The 22,145-nt window shown below is 42.9% G+C and overlaps 1 protein-coding gene across 4 annotated transcripts in view; it reads left to right on the top strand.

Annotated features, from left to right (window-relative positions):
• Positions 1-22,145, top strand: part of PPFIBP2 (PPFIA binding protein 2) — a 154,739-nt gene that overhangs the window by 46,900 nt on the left and 85,694 nt on the right. Inside the window, exon 1 of one of the 4 annotated variants that reach the window (XM_019551485.1) lies at positions 13,762-14,424. The exons of the other annotated variants lie outside the window; for them this stretch is intronic. Within the exon in view, the coding sequence (XP_019407030.1) occupies positions 14,377-14,424 (48 nt within the window). The 5' untranslated portion in view covers positions 13,762-14,376. Of the gene's footprint in view, positions 1-13,761; positions 14,425-22,145 lie in introns of those variants that run through there. 4 annotated transcript variants of the gene reach the window in all.

The raw sequence follows: 22,145 nt of genomic DNA, 5'->3' as shown, positions 1-22,145 counted from the left end.
TCTGCCCTCCTAAAATCTAGGGCCGCTGCCTTACTGCATGCCTTTGCCACCTTGCACTGGATGGTGAATTCCAGCAGGCAATGATCGCTGTCACCCAGGTATGATCACTGACTGCAAATGCAAATGCAAATACAAATACAAATAAATACAAATGCAAGCTTCATAGCCCCAACAGGTAGGTTACAAGCAGTGTTCTACCACCTGACTTTAAATTTCTTGTTCTATACTAATCTTGTAAATAATACGTATTCCGTGATGCAGTCGTTTTTTTCATGGGGAAATAGAAGCCACAGTTTCCTTTTAAGACATCAGTATTCACAAATCTTGCAACTCTGTCTAGTGCTTCATAAGTTGTGTTGATTTGTGTATAGCATTTGGGCAGTATGTTTTACCGAGCAAACCATCTCTTAGGTCTCTTGTGAAATACGTTAAGATTGCTGAAAATACATTAAGTCTCCTGTGTTTTCCTGTAGTTTTCACTTTATCTATAAACTCTGAACCATTTTTTATTCTTGCATAAGGTTTGTCCACAAAAGGAAGTGAGTGCACAGGAAAGCAGGGTATGAATCTTAGTGAACTATAAATTCTGACCCCAGCTTTGCGTGCACTAATTCTCCTTATTTATAAAAGTATATCTAACACTTTCTTAGCATAGATGTAAAAATGGAAAATTGTCAAAGTAATTCCCAAAGAATTCTCCTACTAAATGGTAGCAGCTCTGATCAGGCATCAGGGACAAATCTGACCAAAAAGATAGGTCAGCAAAGTCTGCAGTGAACCTAGGTCATGCATTCCAGATTTAAGAACCCAAGGCTGAGAATGTCACAGTTTCAGGCCTGAGTACTAAGATCAAAAGATGGATGGAAACCCAAAATAAATTAGTGACCAGTACACTCCAGGCAGTACAGACATAAAATACCTCATATAGCAAGCCCTGCCATTCTTTGCTAAAAGCAGCTTCTGAATAGTCCTTGCAAAGTGCTTTTTGGTAATCGTGGAGGAAAAACATTGCAAACATTGGGTGTTATGACCAGAACTTTTGTAATTAATAAAGCAAAAATCAGAGTAGGGATATCTCATGATTCAAATTAAAAACACTGTCTAATAAAGACCAGAACAAAACCTTCCATGGGAACAGATTACCCCACATACAAACTCAAAGTTTCTTGCACCTTCTTCTTGAAGATGCACCAGCAATTGTTAGAGACTTCAGGTCTGAACCAGTATGACAGTTCCTATATTGTTTAACATTCTATAGAAAAAGATGGGGTAAAAAAATATTCCTGTTATTCCTAGCTACTCCTGCCTGCATATCCAGGAAAAGATAGGGGAAAAAAATACCAAATTCCTCTTAATAGATGAGCATGTGTCTTTTAATAGATGAAACAAGTATGCGAAATGTAAATTCTAGACTGATTTTTGCCTTCTGCAATTTGATCGATAGCCAATATATTCCTATGTCTACCAGAATATGCCAACCATTGACTTCACTATACTGATATAATTTTAGAATAATAAAACTCTTTTTATCTAAAACACTGTCCAGTCTGTCCCCTCTCTTCATGCCTATTAAGTTTTTTTGCTCATGTGTATAGCACGTCCACATTAAATGCTGAAATGCTCGGGGAAATTTCACAGCCATAAATGACACCACATAAAGAAGAATAATTGACTCTTTGTGAAATGCAGAGTATCAAAACAAGAAAAAAATGACCCATCAAACTACTCGTTGCTTTTTTATCAGTTTTTGGCAAAGGGCTAATGCAAATGACTACTTAGACTCCTTGCAGCAAGTTTTTACTGAGTGCAGAATCATTTTCCCTTGAAGGAAAAAAAGCTTGTTGAAAAAAACTTTTCAAAATAAAGTTTAATGTTGACTGTGTAGACACAATTCACCGTCCCTCCTTTTATTGTAAAAGAACACAACATCTGAGTACTAGTTCTGTTATAAAAGAGAAAAGTAATTGCATCTGGGGATTTGTAACTGGATACAAAACCTTTCACCTCTAGGTCACCAGTTCAAATGTGGCCCCACGTTGATAGTGACAGAAACCATATGTTGGCTGTTCTGTGCACCTACAATATAAGAAAGCAGATTGGTGACCCTAGTCTAGTTCTTCTGTACTGTATCAATGTGTAAACCTAAAGTCTAGGTAAAGACATTCAAAAAACCAGAGTTTGAATTGATTCAATTTTTGCGGGTTAGTCTAACCTGCATGGATTGAACAGGCAAGCAAGTGAACAGACATTCACTTTTCACTCTGGAAATGCAGGCACATACCTGCAGTAGCTCAGGCCATAAGCCAGGTGGCAAACCCTCCCCTGGAGGGAAATTAAGCTGAGGGAAGTGACATGGCCAGGCCTGGGCAGGCCTAAATATTATTAGGGATGGATTTAAACCCCCACCCTAGCCTGCAGGGACCACAATCAGGGTGTGCCTGGAAGGGAAGAGGGGAAGCTAGGGGTCCCCAGCCCCTCCCATCCTCACTCACTCACTGGCTGGCAGCAGGAATGGGAGTGGGACCAGACCTTGGTAGCCCGAGAGGAAGTGAGTGTATAATCCCCCCATTGCAGGGGTGGGTGGCACAGGCACTGATCGGCTTCACTTGTGCAGCTGGGGCTGTGGTGGCCAAATGCCAGTAGTTTGAGGGGAAGGAGGGATTTAAGCCCCTCATTGCATGCAGCAGCAGTAGGGTAACCAACATGGCACCCTGGGCCAAGTCCCTCCAAGGAGCAGCCAGCTGGCCACAGGGGAGCAGGAGGGAAGGAGGAGGGATGTGACCTGGCTGTGGGGGGGAGGTGGGGAAGCCAGGACTAGTTACAGAGCCTGACTGCAGAAGCATGGCCTGAGCTGGGGCAGCCTAAAGTGGGGGCTATGGTTTGCAGGTGGGCTGCGGCTGCAGTGTGGCTCCCTGCCCCCTGCCTCTCCTGGCAGCAACAGTGGAGCAAAGCATCGTGGTGGACAGAGGTGAGGCACCTGTCACAAGCTGCCTGCTTGCAGTGGCACCAGGCACTCAGGGTCGGCTGTTACAATCCAGGGGCATGGGCAGTGGAGGGGGAAGGCAGTGGACCACTGCAGCCTGGTGTGGCCCAGCCCCTCAGCCCAGGAGTGCAGCCCAGTCCATCCCACAGCAGCATGCCCCGAGCACCTGGTTCTGCCGCAAGCAGGCAGTGGGTGACAGGTGCCTCACTTCCGCACACCACAATGGTTTCCTTTGCCACTGGGAGAGGGAGAGGCGGGCTGCTGCAGGCCAGTAGCTGTCTACGCTCCTGGTCTGTTGGGCCAGGCCAGACCGGGCTACAGCACTCCATTGCTTCCCTCTGCTGCTTCCCACATCCCAGCTCCCCTCCAACCACAGCCAGGTCACATCCCCCAACCCTCCAGCTGGCTGGTCACTCCTTTGAGGGACTTGGCCCAAGTGCTGTGGTGTGGGCCCTGCTTCAAGCAATCTGCAGCATGGGACAGAGTCAGCACCATGTTAGTACCCCCACCCCATTGCTGCCTGCAGTGGGGGAATTAAACCCTCCCATTCCCCTCAGGCTACTGGCATCTGGGTGCATGAACGGAGCCTATCACTCTATCAGTGCCCACACTGGCACCCCTGCAATGGGGGGATTAAATCCCACTTCCCCTGAAGGTACTGGAACCTGTCCATGCCCCCTCTCCTGCCACTGGAGCAGTGAGTTTGGTGGGGGGCTGGGGACTACTGGCAAGGGCTGCTACCCCCCTGCCTGGCAAACCTGACAGCACTCTATTGCAGGGTTTCATACACCCCTGTCCTTTCTCAGCCGGCTGGAGCAGTGATAGTGCTCTGACTAGGGGGGAGAGAGGTGGGGCCAACGCTGCTTGGCTGGAACAGACAGCACAGCCCAGCCAGGGCTGCAGGGCATGTTGGGATGCTGAGAGACTCTGATTTAACTTAAACCAGGAAGGGGTTTGAGACACAAATTCCATAAACTGGTTTGACTTCAGTCAGTTAAGTCTGATACTACATTCAACCAGGTTTATCGCAAACCAGTTTCAGCCATTTGAAACTGGTTTATGTACAATGAACTTCTGTTCTGTTACAGGTTTAAACTGGTTTCTGATCACTTATACCAGTTTATGTGTAACTTCTGTCCCTAGGAAAACCTTATCTTGGTCAACAAAGGTTCTCATGTGTTGCATCTGCATTAGCAAACTTCATAAACACAATTCAATCCTTTTAATCTGTCATACAGATAGCACTTTACCTTATTTCTAGGTCTTCTTACCTTATGGAGGGCATTTCAGATATCCCTGAGTTGTAGAACAGTGGTTTTCAACCTGTGACCTGGGGATTCTTGGAGGTCTGCAGACCATATCTAGGGGGTCTGTGGAAGATTACTCTAATACATGCCACTTACAATTCAAAAGAGTCCACGCCTCCATTCAAATATGGAAAAAAGTTGAAAACCACTGCTGTAGAGAATAGAGTCCTCTTGCAGCAACTGAAGTGCACACACCCTTATGCAGTGGCCAGTACAAACATATTAGGACTCCCTGCCCAAGGAGCTTACAAATTCTACTATTGCTACCACCGGTGGTGAATTGCAGCTGCAAAGTTTGCTAGGGTGGATAAGGCCATAGAGTTTGGGCTGACTGGATCAGGATTGAGTTGCATTGACATGCTGATGAACACAAAGTTTCAATGACCATTATCCATGTTATACAATATTCTATAAATAAATAAGAGATGCTTTTGGCCGTTAGGTACTTTTCACAAGCACTAAATCTATTTTAAATTTAACACAATTAAAATGGTAGCATTCTCTAGGATGTTTGCTGTACTCTAGATATAGGTATGTAGGATTCCAGGAAATTTAGCTATGTTCTTATAATAATAGGAATAACATAACCAAGAATTCTTTACCTGTATTTTTATAAATGTCTGCTTTAATTTTTTATTGTGAAAACAGTGGTGGGGACCACAGTTTAAGTAGAATTGATTTGTGAACTTCTGAAAACATGCATCTGATCCAAAAAGATTTAAAGGGAATGGTATAAGACCCTAAGTACAATCCATCTGTTGTACTGGAAATTAAATTCAGTAAGGCCATTGGCTCAAGCAACAAGGCTTATAAATTTTCTGTCTTTCATCCTGAGATTTGAGGTTCTAGAAGCTACAGTGTGACTCTGCAAAGAGAGTCCATTGAAGCTCCTGATGTTTCTGTAACGTTAAGGACTTGGGACAGACATTACACATAAACTGGGTTCAGTGACCAGAAACTGGTATATACCTGTAGCAGAACATGCGTTCAGTGCACATAAACCAGTTTCAAAATGGCTAAAACAGATTAAAGATAAACCTGGTTGAATGTAGTGTCAGACTTAACTGATTTGCATTAAACCAGTTTATGCAATGTCTGTCTCTGACCTGTTCCTGGTTTAAGTTAAACCAGAGTCCCCCAGTATCCCAGATGTTTTGCAGTCCTGGACTGAGCTGTGTATTCCAGAGAACAGGGCTAGCCCTCTGTTCCCTAGCCAGAGCTCCAGCAGAGAAGGCAGGCACAGCAAGGTCTGCCTTGCTTCCCCTTGCCCCGCATCCTCCCCCCCCTCCCCCGGTTGTTTGCTGCTCAAGTAGGGATTCCTTCCCTCCCACAGAATGGATCCCAGCCCCATAGACCCTATGCATGTGGTATGCTAGCTAATGCTGGCAGGTGACTCTGTGCGTGTGTCTCCAATTTCACTGGGACAGAACAAAGGCAGACAGAACAGTGTCTGCTTAGGGTTTTTTGGATCTAATCAACAGGTCAGTGGTAATGTTCCCTCCCTTCCTTTCTTTGAAAAATGTGTTTAAGGAGAACTTGAACTAAGAGAGAGGCTTTTGTTTTGTAGATAGGCTGATAAACATCATGTTATCAGGCCTGTGATGGCTCCCTCACCTGTCAGGTTTGCAGACAGTATGAACAAGCAAGGATGGGGAGATTGAAAAGCTCAGTATCTTCAACAGATACATTCACCCTACACACATCCTTTGCCTCTCAGAGTGCTGATCAGGGGCTGGGGGCAGGAACACTCCTGCTCCTAGAGCAGTGAGTAGGGAAAAGCATGGGACAGTGCAGGCTGGGTGGGGGTTTACACCCCTCCCTAATCAGAGGGTCCTGCTGGGGCCTGGCTATGCCTCCCCTTTACCTCCTCAGCTCAGCATTGTAGAAGGGAAGGGAGGGCTAGTCCAGCAAACCCTGGCTTCTAGCCTGAGCCACTGCAGGTATGTGCCTGAATTTCCTCAGTCCAGAGAGAATGCCTGTACAGTTGCGAACTGGTTCAATCTAGGAAGTTTAGACTAACCTGCAAAGAATCAATTCAGGCCCAGGCTTTTTGAATGTCTGTCCCTAGCCAAAATGTATTCCAAAGCTTTATTATATTTAATGGATGTGGTACATCATTCTGTGCATCCTTCCTTTGAAATACTTAACTGCATGGCATAAAAAAATCAGGAGTCTATGGAGGATGTAAAGAGACATTGCATTTGTCCCAGGAGAAGGCCTTTTGTCCCGGAATCCAATAAAGGTTCAAGTCCCTCTGAATTATGTGGGATAAAATTTGCTAATGCTTTTTTCCCAGGACAGGGCTGCATTCATCTCTAAGTTTATTGAAGATCATTCCTTGGACAAACCAGCGAGCTGGATGCTCTCACTAGCCACCTATGTGGAGAGGAGCAGCAACACAGCATGGAAAGGCAATGTGTGTAAATGACTGTGCCTCCTACTTTGATGAAATTCAAATCTTGGACAGTTGGGCCTGCATGAAGAGCTTACTATTTGCAGCTAGAGAGCCAAACAGACAAAATGTGCATGGGGTATTGGCCCCAATAGCTATGTTAGTTCAATGTTTTGGTAGAGAAAGGAAAGAAGGAAGAGGTGCATCCAGTCCTCGCAGGCTTTTGAGTGTACCTCAAGTTTCTAGCACCACTTGGAAGACTGATTCCAAATACAGTGAGACAAGCCTTCCCCTTTTGTGGCAGGGTAGGTGAGTCAGAATTAAGACTGTAGGTTAGAACAGGACTATTGTTTTGAAAAAGCAAAGGTGTTTAATTGGGCAGCTGTAATGTTCTAATTCTTTTGAGAATCTATGCCTCTGGGTGACCAGAACTGTGTTTAGAAATGCTTTGTGGCCAGAAATATCGTTGTCTGGCAAACTAAAGAGGAAGCTAGAATTATCATAGAGAACTGTCTATGAAGCAACTTCAGTATCAGAGTTATTTGTTAAATATTTGAGTAGCTCAGTGACCAAATGGCATATCATAAAGTGGGTAGTAATTTCAGCATTAAAAACCACTGACTGTTTTGACTTGGTGAGCTAAATGATGCATATTGAGTTATCTCTTTTTTTGCTAACTCCAAATGTAATTCTGCATTGCTAGTGTGCGTGTGTTACCACATTTTTGCACAGACCCTTTTCCCTTAAGAATGTTTGACTTCAGTTCACTTAAAATGATTATAGCCTAATTTTAAAACAAGTGAGAATCCTATTTCACTGAAACCTAAAGGAAGACTTGCTTCAAGTAAAAAGTCTGTAGTTACTTCAACATGGAGCATTATACATTGGCCTTTAGTGAGCTGCTGACTCTTGAAAAAATGTCAGTATTTTCCTAACCATATTCATTTTTAAAAAATTAATTCTGGCAAACATGATAACTCTGTTTGCCAGATGGTGGGGAAAAAAGATGAGTAGGAAAATCTGATATAAATATTTTTATATACTTTTGAATTCTAAGCCATGCCCACCTCCTAATTTTGATGTTTCGCAGTAATTAAAAATAGCACTTACTATTTTGTTTGTTAAGTATTTTAAGTATCAAAAATTGTTCAAGGAGAGTTTTTCTGTTCTCTTAACTAAGTTTCAAGTTAACTCTTATGTCCCAGTTGAGCAGAATGCTAGAATTGTAATAAGTTCACTTAGGCCCCTAGAAGGTGTAATTTCCATGAAGCAACAGGTAATATTGCTTTTTGGAAACTGTGACACCATGTGGCCTGCTTCATGTTCACAGAGTAAGCTGTTCAAAAGAAAGTGCCCCAAGAACTTGCTCTGCCAGCCCTTCAGCAAGGGGAGCTAGAGAACTGCTGGCAGGGTTGGTCAGAAGAGAAGAAACTCAAGGAAACATTTGAAAGATATTTTGATACTTTCAGTCATGCTGCTAATGAAAACTGAGCTCTGAGCTCCCCCTTGGCTAGGGAGTGGCAGAGTTTGAACTCTCCCACTTTATGAAGTGCTTTTGTGTATGTGCTTTTTCTCTCCCCCCATCTTGTCCCCACCACTAGCTTTCCAAGCAAATCCCATTCCCCTCAGATTACTGTTGTTGATAAGTAATGCATATTATGTTGTTTCTGTTTACATTCTCTTTCTCAAGGGGAAGAGATGAAAATGCTCTTTTAAAAAAGCTTCCCCTCTAGAAAGCAAATCTCTGGTCATTGCTGCTGCTTCTGTACCATGTGGCACCACTGCCCATGGCACAGTAATGACCAGTTATCCTTCTGGTGTCCACAGTAAAAATGTAGTTTTCTCTATGTAATTGGGGATGATCTTTAAGAGCAGAGATCCCCAGGCAGTGTCTGAATATGGATTGTTTTGAACCTCTGCCATCAGGGCACCATACTTCAAACTGTACTTGCCACTGCCATTGAAACATCCTCTCCTTTTATTAATATTGAGGGGGCTCAGCAATATATTTTCAAGAATCCAAATTTGGGGTAGAGTGATTCTCATTAGCTCTTAGAAAGATTTTGAATGATGGAACTGGAAAATTAGTATTTATCAAAATATCTTTCAGATGTTTACTTGAGTTGCTTCTCTTCTTCAGCAAAGCAATTGACAAATATGCTTTTAAAAAATTTCCTCTTTCTCTTTGTGTCAAACAGTCTACTTGTTGATGGTTTTTCATTTTATGTAACATCCTGCCAGAGCAATTTCAAGTGCTTCCTATTGATTTAATATGATGCACAGCTCTAATTATTTTCAAATATCAATGTTTAAAAGTAATTACTAGGTTTTCATTTGTTTTTTTAAAGAGGCTAAAATGTGAACTGCAAAAAATAAAAAAATCCTTTGATTGAAAGACTTGTTATCAAGGAAAGAGAGAACTTACCTAGTTTTCATGATCAATTTAAAAAAAAACCCCTGAAAAAATATACTTCAATCTACATTGAAACGTGTTTGGTTCAGCTGGCCGGATGTAAGGGCCATGTTACATGGGACACTTAACATGTATTAAATGCACTTACAATGCTAGCTTCTGTGTATTCAGACAAGACGGTATGTGTAGGGCCGTAAGAAAATTGCAATGTTGTGAACTACGTGGGAACTGCAAAAACTGGAACTCCACACTGTGATTTTTAAGGGTTGCAAGCATAGGTAGCAGAAGGCCGGGGCTAACAGGGCTTAGGCCCCTCAAACGCAAGTAGTACAGAGGGCCTCAGGGCAGCCTGGGCCCAGGCTCCAGGCAGCTGTGGCAGTGGGGGAGGGCAGGCTGTGAAGGCAGGGGAAGGACAAGGTGGGGGCAGCAGATCGAGGTCCCACAGTGAGGGAGGGAGGGAGTGGGGCAGAGGCAGGGGCTGGAATAAGTGGGACCCTGGGGTAGGTGGCTGGATGCGTAGAGCCTGGGCAGCTCATCCAGGAGCCTGGGGGGGCTCCTGCCACTGCACTCACCTTGGGATAGGCCCGGGGGTCATGTGCTGCCTGGACTTGTGCACGGGGCAGAGGCAGACTCGGTGCTGGGCTCTGTGCCCTGCTGCCCTGGGAGCCAGCTGCCATGCATGACGTTATGTGCCTGCTCCCGCTGACTCCCAGAGCCAGATCCCAGAGTAATGCCAGTGGGACGCAGAACGCAGCAGGCAGACCAGTTCCACCCCACGCACAAACCCGGGGGGCACATGCCGTCTGGGCCGCTCCTGAGGTGCGTGCAGTGGCGGAAGCCACCCCCTCTCATCCCCCTGCGTCCCTGGATGAGCCACCTGGGCTCTGAATCCCACAATCCACCCCAGCCCCTGCTTCTGCCCAACTCCCTTCCTCCCTGTGGGAGCCTCAATCTGCCAGTATTGCTACACCAATAAACGGAAAAGACTCCAAAGCCTCCTGTACCTGCTTTCATCCAAGATATGTTATAAGACCCTGGCTTCACCATGCTGGCTTTCAGAAAAGGAAAGGAGAAAATATATTATTTAAGTTGGAAGCTGAAAAGTGTACGTGCTTTTAAGATACTATTGCAGCTTCCAAGTGGACAAAGAAGATCTTGGGCTTCTGCATTTCTTGTTGTGGGGCAGAAGCATGATCACAAGAGCTGTGTCACTTACTCTGTTCTACTCTATTTTCTTTATAAGGACTTGAAGTCTTCAACAAAAATAGTGGCTGCCATAGCAAGCCACACACAAACCATTTTACATGCAGAATTCCTCATAAATGTACTTCAGAGTTCTAGCTCTTTATCAGTGTTCATTGATCTTCTTGGTCCTGTATTCTGTGGGCTGCCTAGTCCAAATAGGCTAGCATGCCTTTTGTATTTTCACCCAGGGAGTATCAGTTGGTCTCGACAAAGCAGCTAATGGAAACCAGCATCTTGCTAAAGATGCCTAATCTAGGGTGTTTTAAGTTTTACCGTACTACATATTAAAGGAACCTTTGGCACAAATGGGTGGATTTTTCTCTTCAAAGCACACACAGATCTCTTGAGAAGTTCTCATTTATAATTCCCAAACTGTAGATGCCCTCTTTGAAAGCGTAAGTCACTTTTCTCTTGTGAAACCTGGCCCTGATCCTATTTCTCCCAGTCCATAAGGATTTTATATCTCTCCCAAAGTCTGCCCACCATAAGCACTAAAATTGTTAAGAACAGAAGTAGGGAGTAAAGACAGGCTAATAGACGTGCTTAAAGTGACGAGATATCCAGAAGCTTCTTCACAGCTCTGAACCATACTGCTGACCTAAAAATTTAAATAACGTTCATTGAAAAGGTTGGGCAAAAGCGTGGACTTGGGCTGCTGATATGGTGGAAAACTAAATGTCTTTATGATGAATTTGACCCTTTTTATCTTCAGAAGCTGAAATGTATGGAATTAGAAATTTCCAAATTCCACGGCAGGGAGGACAACAGGAAAGTATGTGTTGGCTGCATAATGTACTTTCTTCTTTTGTCCTTAACCCTCCCCACATAAACCATTCTGTAGGGATTGTTTAGAGGAGGGGTTGTCAATCAGGGGTATGCATACCCTCAGGGGTACTTAGAAAAGTCTTTGGGGGTACACGTGGGAGAAAACTCCCCACACATCTTCCTGCTGCTATCCTAATGCATCCTGACAATATTTACATCATAATACAGTGTTTATAGGGTCTCAACAAGACTGGCAGAGAAGCAGTGAAGCTGAGAGCAGCCATCTCCACAGTCTCTTCTGCCCCAGAGATGTCGGAGCTTCCACAGACCTGGAGGGGATGTGAGGAATTTATCACAGAGTAATCCCTTTCCAATCCCAATGGATCTATAATTTTCTCTTTCCCTGCCACCTGTGCAAACAGAAGACAACACTGGGGCTCTAACTGTACAATCTGTAAATTAAGGGTCTAACACATACTGCATCTTGGTAGTTTTAAGTAGTGTGTTGTGGCAAATCTCCTATTTGAAGTGGGATTAAAGAGTACGCAACTTTCTTAAAGTAAAGGTAGTGCATAGACCACAAAGTACTCACAACTGCATGGAGTATTAGCTGTGTAGTTTCTGTAGATTAGTAGGGAAGAAGTTCAGTTAGCTAACTCTCCTGATACTGAAAGGGATATTTGATATTGAATCAGTAGCAGCAGTGATCACTTGGCCTCTTCTGAGACCCTGGGATGGGAAGATACTTTTTTCAATAGCTTCGGACTACAAACAGCAGAATTCAGGAGCTGTGTTAATTCAAAGATTATATTCCCATTGCTTCTATAGCTTTCTTTATTCTTGCATTTTATGTGTCGATTTCCTTCAGGTGGGGGAGACACTGGGAAATATGGAAGATAATACTACCTAAAAATACTCAAGTGAAATTCTGAATCAACCAAGAAGCAGGGAAATACTGTTCTGGATTTAAAGGAGTGGGTTTTTTTTAAATATAAGAACAATTAGAAGTCAACAATCAGGGGGGTGGGAGGGAGGTACTTATTTCCTGGATAGAAAGAATAATGGGGCAGTATAATGGCAATCTAATAAAAATAAATATTGCTAAACTATAACTTTTTTTTTCTTAGCTTATCTGTATGCGAGTTGAGATTTAAATGTCGGCATTCTGATTCATGTATGACACATTTGTTTTTCTATATTTATTCACTTGGTGCCTTTGGTGCTTTGGGGCAAAGCTCAAACAGGGTGTAACACCCAGCATGCAGGTGACAGGTTAAGAGCAGGCATGTGACTGTTAGGAATGTACATTGTCAACATACCTAGCCGACAAGGTACTGACTGAGCGTGAGATAACTGGGAATTTAGATATGGTTACACTTTAGTCAAGAAGAATGCCTGTAACAAAATCAAGGGGCAGTTGCATGAAATCTGGAACGAATCACCAGACAGAAATAAGGTATGTTAGTAATTTAAAATACTCTTACAGAAGAGAGCCAGTGTTCACCTAGCTGTGAATGTTATATTGAAACAGCGTTGATCAGTAATACAATTCTCTTTGAACATTATTAATCAATGTCCTCCACGGCTGCCAAACAGAGACATTAGGAATGTCAAAAGTTTTTAAAGAATTATAAATGACTTTATCTAGCTCATTAAAGCAAAATGGGGCAGGGAAGCTCTTGAGAGGCAAGGTAGTATCAAAAATAATCTGATACTGAGGAGCTGATGTCTCAAAGTTATAACAGCAAGTCTGGTATCACACTAGAAGTACTGCATAATGTTGATCCAGTGCTTGAGAGAAAATTATTGTTCAGAACTGTTTTATTGTATGATTGTTCATCCCCAGCCCTGCCTCCAGCCACCTGTCAGCAGCCAGGGGGAGTGGAGAAGAGGGAAATCCTGGCATCTGTGTCCTTGCTTCTGTGTTCCTGCATGACAGAATAGAGAGGGGAGGGGGGACTGCCCCCCATGATGAGCACAGTAGGGAGCAGTCCCCCCTCCCCTCATTGCTCTGACAGTGGAACTATATGCGAATGCCCTTTTATCTGCTGGAAATCCTATGGCTATGGGAACACTTTTGTCTTAGCAAGGTAGTAAGCCCCATCTCTCCAATGATATGATGCAGCATAGCCTCAAGCCCGCCCCCCCCCCCCAATAACTATGTGTGTTTTTTTTTCTGCATAGGATGATATGATCTGAACCCCATTTTTTAATTTCTTACAATGTTCACATTTTTTCCCCCACAACAGTTTTCTCCTAATATGGAATTCTTTATTGCTAGTTCCAGGTTTCCACTGATAAAAATCTAAAGAGGCTGAGAAACTGGAGTATATAAGGAAAAATGAGGATACAACCATAGCTCTGTGTGAAGGAACTAAAGGAACACTATAATGAGAGGAGATTCCCTGAGTCTTCTCCTCACCCCCTTATCCACCAGAACCATTGCTTTGACTATACATTCATCTCAGCATTGCAAGTTTGAAACATTGCCATGCTGTGCAGCTTCAGCTCTAACAGAAAAAGGCTGTAAAAAGTTGGGAGCGTGCCGCTGTCCTTTGTGAAAATGAAACATTGCCCCCTCTGGCAAAAGAAGTGTTCACAGAATACTTGACTTCATCCGTAAGGGTCCTTCTTGAATGCCTTCTATTTCTCAGTGTCTTTTGTAAGAACAGGCAAGCAATTCAAAGTGCAGGGCTTAGTTTTAGGCTTAGCCCCAGCTTGAAATAAACTGAGAAACTGAGTAGTGCTATGATAAACACAGAGTAAAACAGAGACAGGAAATGGGGGGTCTTTGGGTAATGAGTTCCAGCCTCTCTTGAAACAGAAAGCCAGAGAAGGCATTACTTGAAAATAGTTTCTCAGTGACAGCTTAGTAATTTTTAGCTTGTTCTTTTACCATTAAAAGGGAATGGTTATTGCAGGTTTAGACTGCTATTTTTCCAGAGACCGACTGGCATGATATAACTTTTGAAGCCGTTTAGAATGATATTGCCGCTTGTTGCTAAATGTGATCTGCACTAAAACAAACAGATGCTCAGTCTGAAGTTTGTACAGTTGTGTGCTGCATATACATCCGTCGGAAGCATTTGGGAGAAGTCTGAGGGACAGACTCAGAAGACTTAAATAACGTCTGAACATGGATCCATGTTTTTATATGTGAGGGAAGGAATAGGAAGAAATCACAGTTGTGTTCTGCAGAACAAGGCTTTATCCCCAACCCAAATAGTTGCTCTTAAACCTGGAAATATAATTGCTGAGATGGACCCAAAGCATGGATTGTGAGATTGATATTTACAAGCACTTTACGTGGCTAAAGAGGGTAAGTAATTTATTGTGTTCTGCTGGCTCTTTGTGACAACTTATTATCGCTAACAAATTTCAAACTGTACAGCATAATGAGGAAAAATACAGCTAATGCTTCAGGTTTAAACTATTGCCAAGTTCTTCATGAGAAACTAATTATAGGCATATTTCCATAACAGGGAAAACAGCTGTTTTTGTCCTTAAAATGCAACTAAAATCAAGCTTCAAACTAATGGTAAAATGATATTTTATTTTACTTCCATGAAACCTCCAAGCTGCTTCTGAGACTGTAAACCTACAAGGTGCATCCATGTAAGAGTTTATTATATGAAATGAGAGTATGTTGCTTATAACCTACTCTAGGATAAAAGGGGGTGTTTGCTTAACAACAGTAGTTGTTCATTACTTAACCCTTTGTGCATAGGTGTAAGTGCAAGGAACTCCAGAATGGGGGGGGGGGGAGGAATCTGTTTGTTTGGTTTTTTTTGGCTTTTTCTATTTTTTAACCTATTTGTTTATATATTATAAAAACAGACTAAATGCAGTTGAACTCTTAACTTTGTGATGAATAATATAAACAAATTTAATTCCCTAATAACTTGATGAGATTATTTTTGTCTTTTCTGCAAGTAAGTAGGTGCTTGCAGTAAAATGTTCATTTCATCTAAGAACCAAGTGATTTTTAATGCTCTTAAATGCTTTCTTGACTTCATGTATTCTTCAGTTTTTAAAGGTTGCAATAAATAGGCCATATGTAAATTCTTTAAGGTAAAATGTATTTGTCCCATTTAAGTATTAATTATCTTATTAAATAACTTTCTCTGTAGGTAATAGCATATTTAGCTTTCATACTCCCCTTTATTATTTTGCAAAAATGTCTAGCTTTAAGCATTTCATGCAAATATTTTCCATGAAAACATTTGTATGATTATGGAATCAAGCAAGTATTCTTGCAGTTTTTAGATTTTGCCTGTTAATGTATTAATGTTGAAATGTGTGGTAACTGACTATAACTATGTGAAATAATGTAAAACGAAATTATTCTGATTGTGAAAGGTAAACAGGCTCTTCATTTAGGCTTTGCAACTCTGATTTGGCTTCCTGAATGCATGTAAAGCTTCACTATGTTATTTTAATCTCTGATAAAGGGTGAAGCTTGAGAAACTTGAAGCTCACTTTTAAAAACCTTACGAGAAATATTTGGTTCATTTCTAGAGGCCCTTGTATTTCTGGATGGGGGTATGCAGCAGGAAGTGGCAGTTGATAATTTTACTATCTAAAGTTAACCTGTGCTTTGCACATATAAAGGATAGGTAACTAACTTGTGACACTGTTTTCGCTAGGTTAAATGTTATATTTCTGTTTTTATTTAAATAAGTTTTCAAACGATACAGTTTTCCTTTTCTTGCTTAGTATCATCTCTCCAAAGTTAGGTGCATCAAGTACAGGCTAATCAGAAAGTCCATCCTATATTGGAAAATGAAGTTAGTAACACATGTAGTTTTGTTCTAATAAAATGGGAGTGGTCAAGGAAGTAACTCAGTGAGTTGGTGTCTTCAGAGTTGACTTTTAAACTGTCTTGGACATTGCAGACATACCTCTAATCTTGTGTTTCTTAGGGTAAAGAGTACATAACACCAGTGCTTTAGAAATAACTCATTTTTGAAATGGCATATAAAAGGACAATTGAAACTATATCTGAACAGGATGTGTAAGTTCTGTTAAGAGTAGAGACTGTGTTTTGTATTGTTTTGAAGAAATGAAAGTTTGATGGCATTGCTGAAGTTGTGTGCAATTCCTTTTATGTAGAGGACTATAAGGCAGAGCATTGATACTGCCCCCTTTTCTTAAAGAAAAAGTTGTGTGAGGGAAGGGAAGTGAGGAATAGAAATAAGAAGGCTGCAAATTATCTTGCACAGCTTGCAGAAGAACTTGAGCCATTACGTTCCCAAATTTTTTGATATGTGATAAAATGTAGAAATGATCTAAGTGATTTATTGAATTCTCATGCCATAGAATGCTGGTGTTGTGTCACATGTTCTCTGGCACCAGTTGTGATAGCATATTAAGATTTCAGATCCTGTAATTGTAAGCTAATGCTCTTTGGCTTATAATAAAAGCACTACTTCCCCCACAGTAAAGAATATTTCTCAGTAGAGAGCAACTGGAAATGGTCTTCCATAACCTTCAGTGAACTGTGCCAAAGCAGGCTCCAGTTTCACCATGAGTTGAAAACGCTTAAGGGATAAGGATCAGTTGTGATGTCACAGTTGGTTAGGTGGCATAGCTGGATTCGCATTACAGTATACAGTCTCTGGACTTCAGCTACATGACTGGAGTGCAGGAACAAATGCAGGATCACAACACTCAGGCAAGTTAAAAAAAATGGTGGTGTTTTCAGATTCTCAGGAAATAAGAATCAACTTGTAAGCAGCAGTCTCCTGTGACATTTAAATTGCACAGCAGAGCCTATACTGTGATAGCTGTAAGAAGAAAAACTGCTTAAATAAGGTTCAATTAAATGCCACCACAATTGAGCTCTGCCAAATATGCTTTCCTAGTAATGAAAAGATTTGTTAAGAGAGCAGTACCAGAAAGGGTTCTAGTCTCTGTTTGGTTATGATGAAAGGGCAAGTGAACAGATCCCCAAAATGCAGCAACCGGCCCTTGGTCATACAGTCAACATGGTTAAAATCTTTCCTTTAACTGGTAAGAAAGATATTACTAGTTGTGGTACTGTTGTTCCTCATAAACACAGGGAATGCATCCCCAAACCTGTAATATTTTGCCTACTAGTGGGGGAAAAAAAAGCAATTCAATTGTACCTAGTGCATGCTTAGCAAATTGCCATGCTCAGAGAAAACTATTTCTCATTCATCAAGACATTCATCTTATATTCCCTGAGAAGTTGAATGAGAACTGGCAGATACACATAACTCTATGCAGGTGTTATATGATTTTATGTTCAATCATTTACAATGATGGAGACATTCAGACCTTGCTAGTGTTATGAGCACACCCAAGTATGTACAGCTGTGGTGGCCATGTCAATTTATATTGATGCAAGAGTGCCTCTCAGCAGTTTCAGTCCTTGTACATGCAGTGGTCCATTTCTAGCACTGCTGCTAAAGAAACAGCATATTTCTTGTGGAGTGCTAACTTGGTGGTAGTTGTGATTCCTTTCAAGCCGTTTTACAGAAAGGTGGATTTATGAATCAGACCAGTTTGTAACTAGGTCAGACATCACAGTTTCCCTAATTTAAACATTCTTTGATGGAGTGTGAAGCCAGACATTGAAGAGGAAGGGATGAGCTCAAAGGGTACCCCTCTTGCATACAAACCTATTTCAGTTCCCCGGATTGGGGTCTTCGAAGTTTCTTAGAGAATCTTATATTTGCTCTCAATCACCAGTTTTTACTGTCTTCCCTTTGATCTCTGGTGTTCTTTCCCTTGACTTTAATTAGTACCCATGTTTCTGAATCAAATCTGATCCTGATTTGACAGCATTAGCTAATAATAGTTTTAAAAAATGTTGATCTCTATGGGAAGTTGTGATATAAGAGTTGTCTGAGATCATTAATGATGCCTTTAGTGGCCCAGTTAATTTAGTTGATGGTTGTTGACTGGAAGTATAATGGACAATCTTCCACCGTTTGTGGAATATCCAGTATAAGGGCAATGCTATTACCTATTTTCATCTGTAGGGAAGAACATGAAATGAAAATACCTGTTCTTGACTCTTGTGTTTTGCTTTGGACTTTGGGTATTTCTACAGCATGTCCTCACTCTGTCTTGTTAGGGAGGCTGCCAAACAGATCCTGGTCCTGCTTCCATGTACCAAACCCAGAACTGTGCTGGTAAAACTACCATCAGTGACCATCCTCACACATGGCTGTGTGGCAGCAGAGCTCAATCGGCCACCCATGTAGTAGGGCCGAGGCTCCCAGATTGCGACCCAGAAGAATGGCAGGTGCTCCAGGGAATGCCAGCCCCAGGTTGAGCCCAGCTTATAAAGACTCGCTGGTCCCAATGGGAGGGGAGGAACACAGTAGCAGAGTTTAAAATTTACCCGGAACAGATGGGCAGGAGGACTGGAAGTGGCTGTAGCATTCCAGCAGCAGCCACACAGCAGAGGAATTGCCCCTTCAGGGGCAAATGGTGGGAACCGTGGAAGCAAGCGGCTCTCATTGAAGCCAGCTGAGAGGAGCTGGGTAACTTCCCAGAAGGCAGCGACTGGTTTTCTGCAGTGATGATGTACAGACGGGAACCAGAACTGACAAGACAAGACAGAAAAGTTGTGAGTGCTACAGCTGAGCAAAGGGGAAGGGGAACCAGCTTCCCCTAGTCTCAGTATATGGACCGTGTTTTGATTTGGAGTTTTACCTCCTGAGCTGAGGAGATATGCCGGTGCAGAGTGTTTTTATTTCCTTTATCCTCAATGCCGGGAAAAGACTTCGGGAAATTGTCTGAACATTCTTTACCTGTGTTTATCATCTGGGAAGCACCAGGCAGGGTGTAGAGGAGACGGAGCCCTGAGACACAGGACTTGTGGTGTCTGTATGAGGGCATTGAAGATCAGCCTCTCTGTTTTTTTATAATACCAAAGATGTGGCAGGCAAGAACTTATAGCACTCATGCAGACGGACAAACTGGCAAACTGTCTACGTCCTGAGGAACAAGCATACCCTCTCCAGGCGTGAAGTCCTGTTGGGCAGCAAAGGACAATCATTGGAGGTTACACTGTAGTATAGCAGCTTCATTGACAAATTTCCTGGTTTGGCACATGCAGGAACAGGTGGACTGCTGAGGACATACCCAGAGGCATTGCAGCTAGGACCTGTGCTAGGTACGCCAGCTTCAAAAGCCATATTGATCTATCATGTTCAGTCCTAAATGGGGGTACACCAGTGCTACCACTTATCTCAATTCTATTTGTATGAGCAATAAAATTATTAATTTTCATTGGGTGTGCTGGGGCAGTTGTCCCCACCCAACTTTCCATTACTAGCAATTTACTGAACATGAAAGTCTTATGGTCTCTATAAGGATTTTTCCCCCTAAAGATTTGTAGTTGTCTGGTTACAAAACTAGGGAAAAGTTAAGTATAGATTAGGTTTGCCAAATACTGCCATCTGTCATATCCATTTGCCCACATAAGGTCAAAGAATTCTGGCCACAATTCATACTGCATAGGCATGCACAAATTCCCCTAGCTCAGCTTTGCCCAGTTTTGGATCATATGATTTCATCTCGTGGTAGTTTACTACCGCTCCCACTTAGAGTTAGAGGACGGAGAAAGAAGAGAGACCTGTCAATGATCTTCCTCTTCCTTCTAGAAGAAAGGAGAGAAGAGCTACATGTCCAGCATCCCCTTGCAATATTTCCCCATCACGATCAGGTAGCTCTAAGCCTTAGAGTCTAAGGTACCAATAGATGAGATTAGATTATAATCATATCTATTGAATAGGCTATGTGCCTCTTCCCTATGTAAGCATTGTGAGATGCAAGTACTGGTGACCCAGAATAATTTAAAAAAAGAAGAGTTTGAGTGTTCAAGTCCTTAAATCTGGGTGTAGGTTATCAATTAGAGGGCCTCAAATTGTGGTCCATGGACTGCTGGTAGACTAGAAAACTGGCTGGTCCCCCATTGCTGGCTGCATTTTTTGTTTTCAGTGGCCAAATTACAATAAAAGACAATATATTAACTGTGTCCTGAATCTTACTTTTTCCATGAAAATAACTGCTGCAGCTGACAGTTCTTATTCAGTTACTAGTGGAACTGGAAGTGATTCACATGACTGTGAGAAGGAGGAGGGGGCAGCTGCAATGCAGTCTTTCTGCAAAGACATCTGTGACTTGACAGAAACATTTGAGAACTGCTGATCTAAATTACTGTCAGCTTTATTATTTTTTTTCAGTATGACTTCCCTAGTAACAGTGATGAATTACTGTCTCAGTATATTGCTCATCCTTTTTTTTTTTTTTTCAAGTAAACTGTAATGAAGATTCCTAAAGCTGAAAGTTAACGTATACAAGGAAGCCACAGAAAAGTGTTAGTTTTTGTCTTTTCTCATATAGTCATTATCTTCTCTATGTGCTTGCTTAAAGGGGCTTGCTTTTGCAAACTGTGAAACATTAAACTTTGAGGGTGGATGTAGAAAATCTGAACTCTGGCTTTGGTTCTGTTCCTAAAGTAAAAGTTGTCTGAAGTAGTGTTCTCATTTATTTTTCCCTTTTCAGCTCCACATCTTATATTTCTCAGGGATTAAGTCTGATGCTATTATAAAATAAAAACAGATCCTGCCCTGAAATTTGTAACTCTTGCCATATATTCTGGAGGAACACTTAAGCTTTTTTCTTGGAAGAAAATCGTTCAATGACTGGATCACAACATAAGTGATTCTTAGAGACACAGCAGGTGTTTCCAACGTTATGTCCAAACTAGAGGAGAGAATAATATAGCTGGGAAAGTCTGTAAAAACCTGGGGCAGGTGCTGGGATGAATCCATATTTGAAGCCTTTACTTTAACTGGGGAACAATGGCAGATATGCAGAGGCTAAGTACAGACATTCTGGGGGTTAGGGAGAGGTTAAATTGATTCAAAATGACTGCCCAATATTAGGTAAGTTGAGATGGAGGACTAGCAGGGAGCTGGGGGTCTGCTGGGGGTTGGGGGGAGGTGTGACCCATGAGGGGTGTGGGCAGGCTGACCCACAGGTGTGGGAGTTACACCCATACCCCCGTCCCTCTTGCCCCTCCACCCAACAGGGCTTACTTGCTTGGCTCCAGCAGTGGCAAATGCTGATAAAAGTGGCTGCTTCCCAAGTGGCCTGTGAGATGGAGGTTGGGATGGCTGACTGGTGGTGGGGGAGGGCAGAAGGGTCTGAGGGGGCAAAAAATAGCCCAGTACAGGTGGGGGGTGTGCAAAGAGCAGCTGGGGCCAGTGGCTGGACTTTCCCAGCCCCTGGGCTGTATAGGGAAAATGTACAGAAGTTCCATCCACCAGTTTAACCTAAATCAAATTTGATACTATATAGATCCAAGTTGATCTTTGTGAGAGGGGCAGTAAAGCCCCTCTAGTGTGTCTCAGACCCCCGCTCCATGCACCCCGATACTCACTGCAGGAGTTCAAATGAGCGGCAGCCGGGGAGAAATGCGGATGCAGGCTCCGCAATTCCAGAGCTGCCTGAGCCTGCATATTGGCGATCAATAGGGGCAGAGCTTTGGAGAGATGTGGGCTACTCCAAAAAGCAGCTGGAAGCACAGATGAGCAGCCAGTGGGGGAAGAGCGGGATGCTGGCCAGGAGACACCGTCTGTGGAGCCAAGGATCACAAGCCTGGAGTGCAGGGAAACAGAGTGGAGCATCTGCCAGAGGGCTCTGGCAGACTGGACAAGAAGCCCAAACCTAGGGGGTCAAGGGAAACCTGGGAGCGACATCACAGCCCCATTAGGGAACCCAGGTATGGTGGCTGGGGATGGTGGCAGAGCTGCTAGCTCTCACAGACAGCTCAGCAGGGAGGAAGGTGCAGCCCAGTGTGGAAACTATGAGCCCCACCAGCTTGGGAGGAACAGGAGGTTGACCACGAGTCAGCTGGGACCCAGAGGCAGCCCACCCTTGCCCTGCACACAGATCTGGGGGGCACCGCCCCCCCATACTTTCCCAGGAGTGCACACAGCAGTGGGAGCCGCTCTCCCTCCATCTCCACACCCTCCCAAATGAGCCACTCGCAGCTCC

Source organism: Crocodylus porosus, unplaced genomic scaffold (assembly GCF_001723895.1).
Source record: "Crocodylus porosus isolate Cpor-Errol unplaced genomic scaffold, CroPor_comp1, whole genome shotgun sequence".
NCBI classification, from domain to species: Eukaryota; Metazoa; Chordata; order Crocodylia; family Crocodylidae; genus Crocodylus; species Crocodylus porosus.
This window is presented reverse-complemented; position numbering and strand designations above follow the sequence as displayed.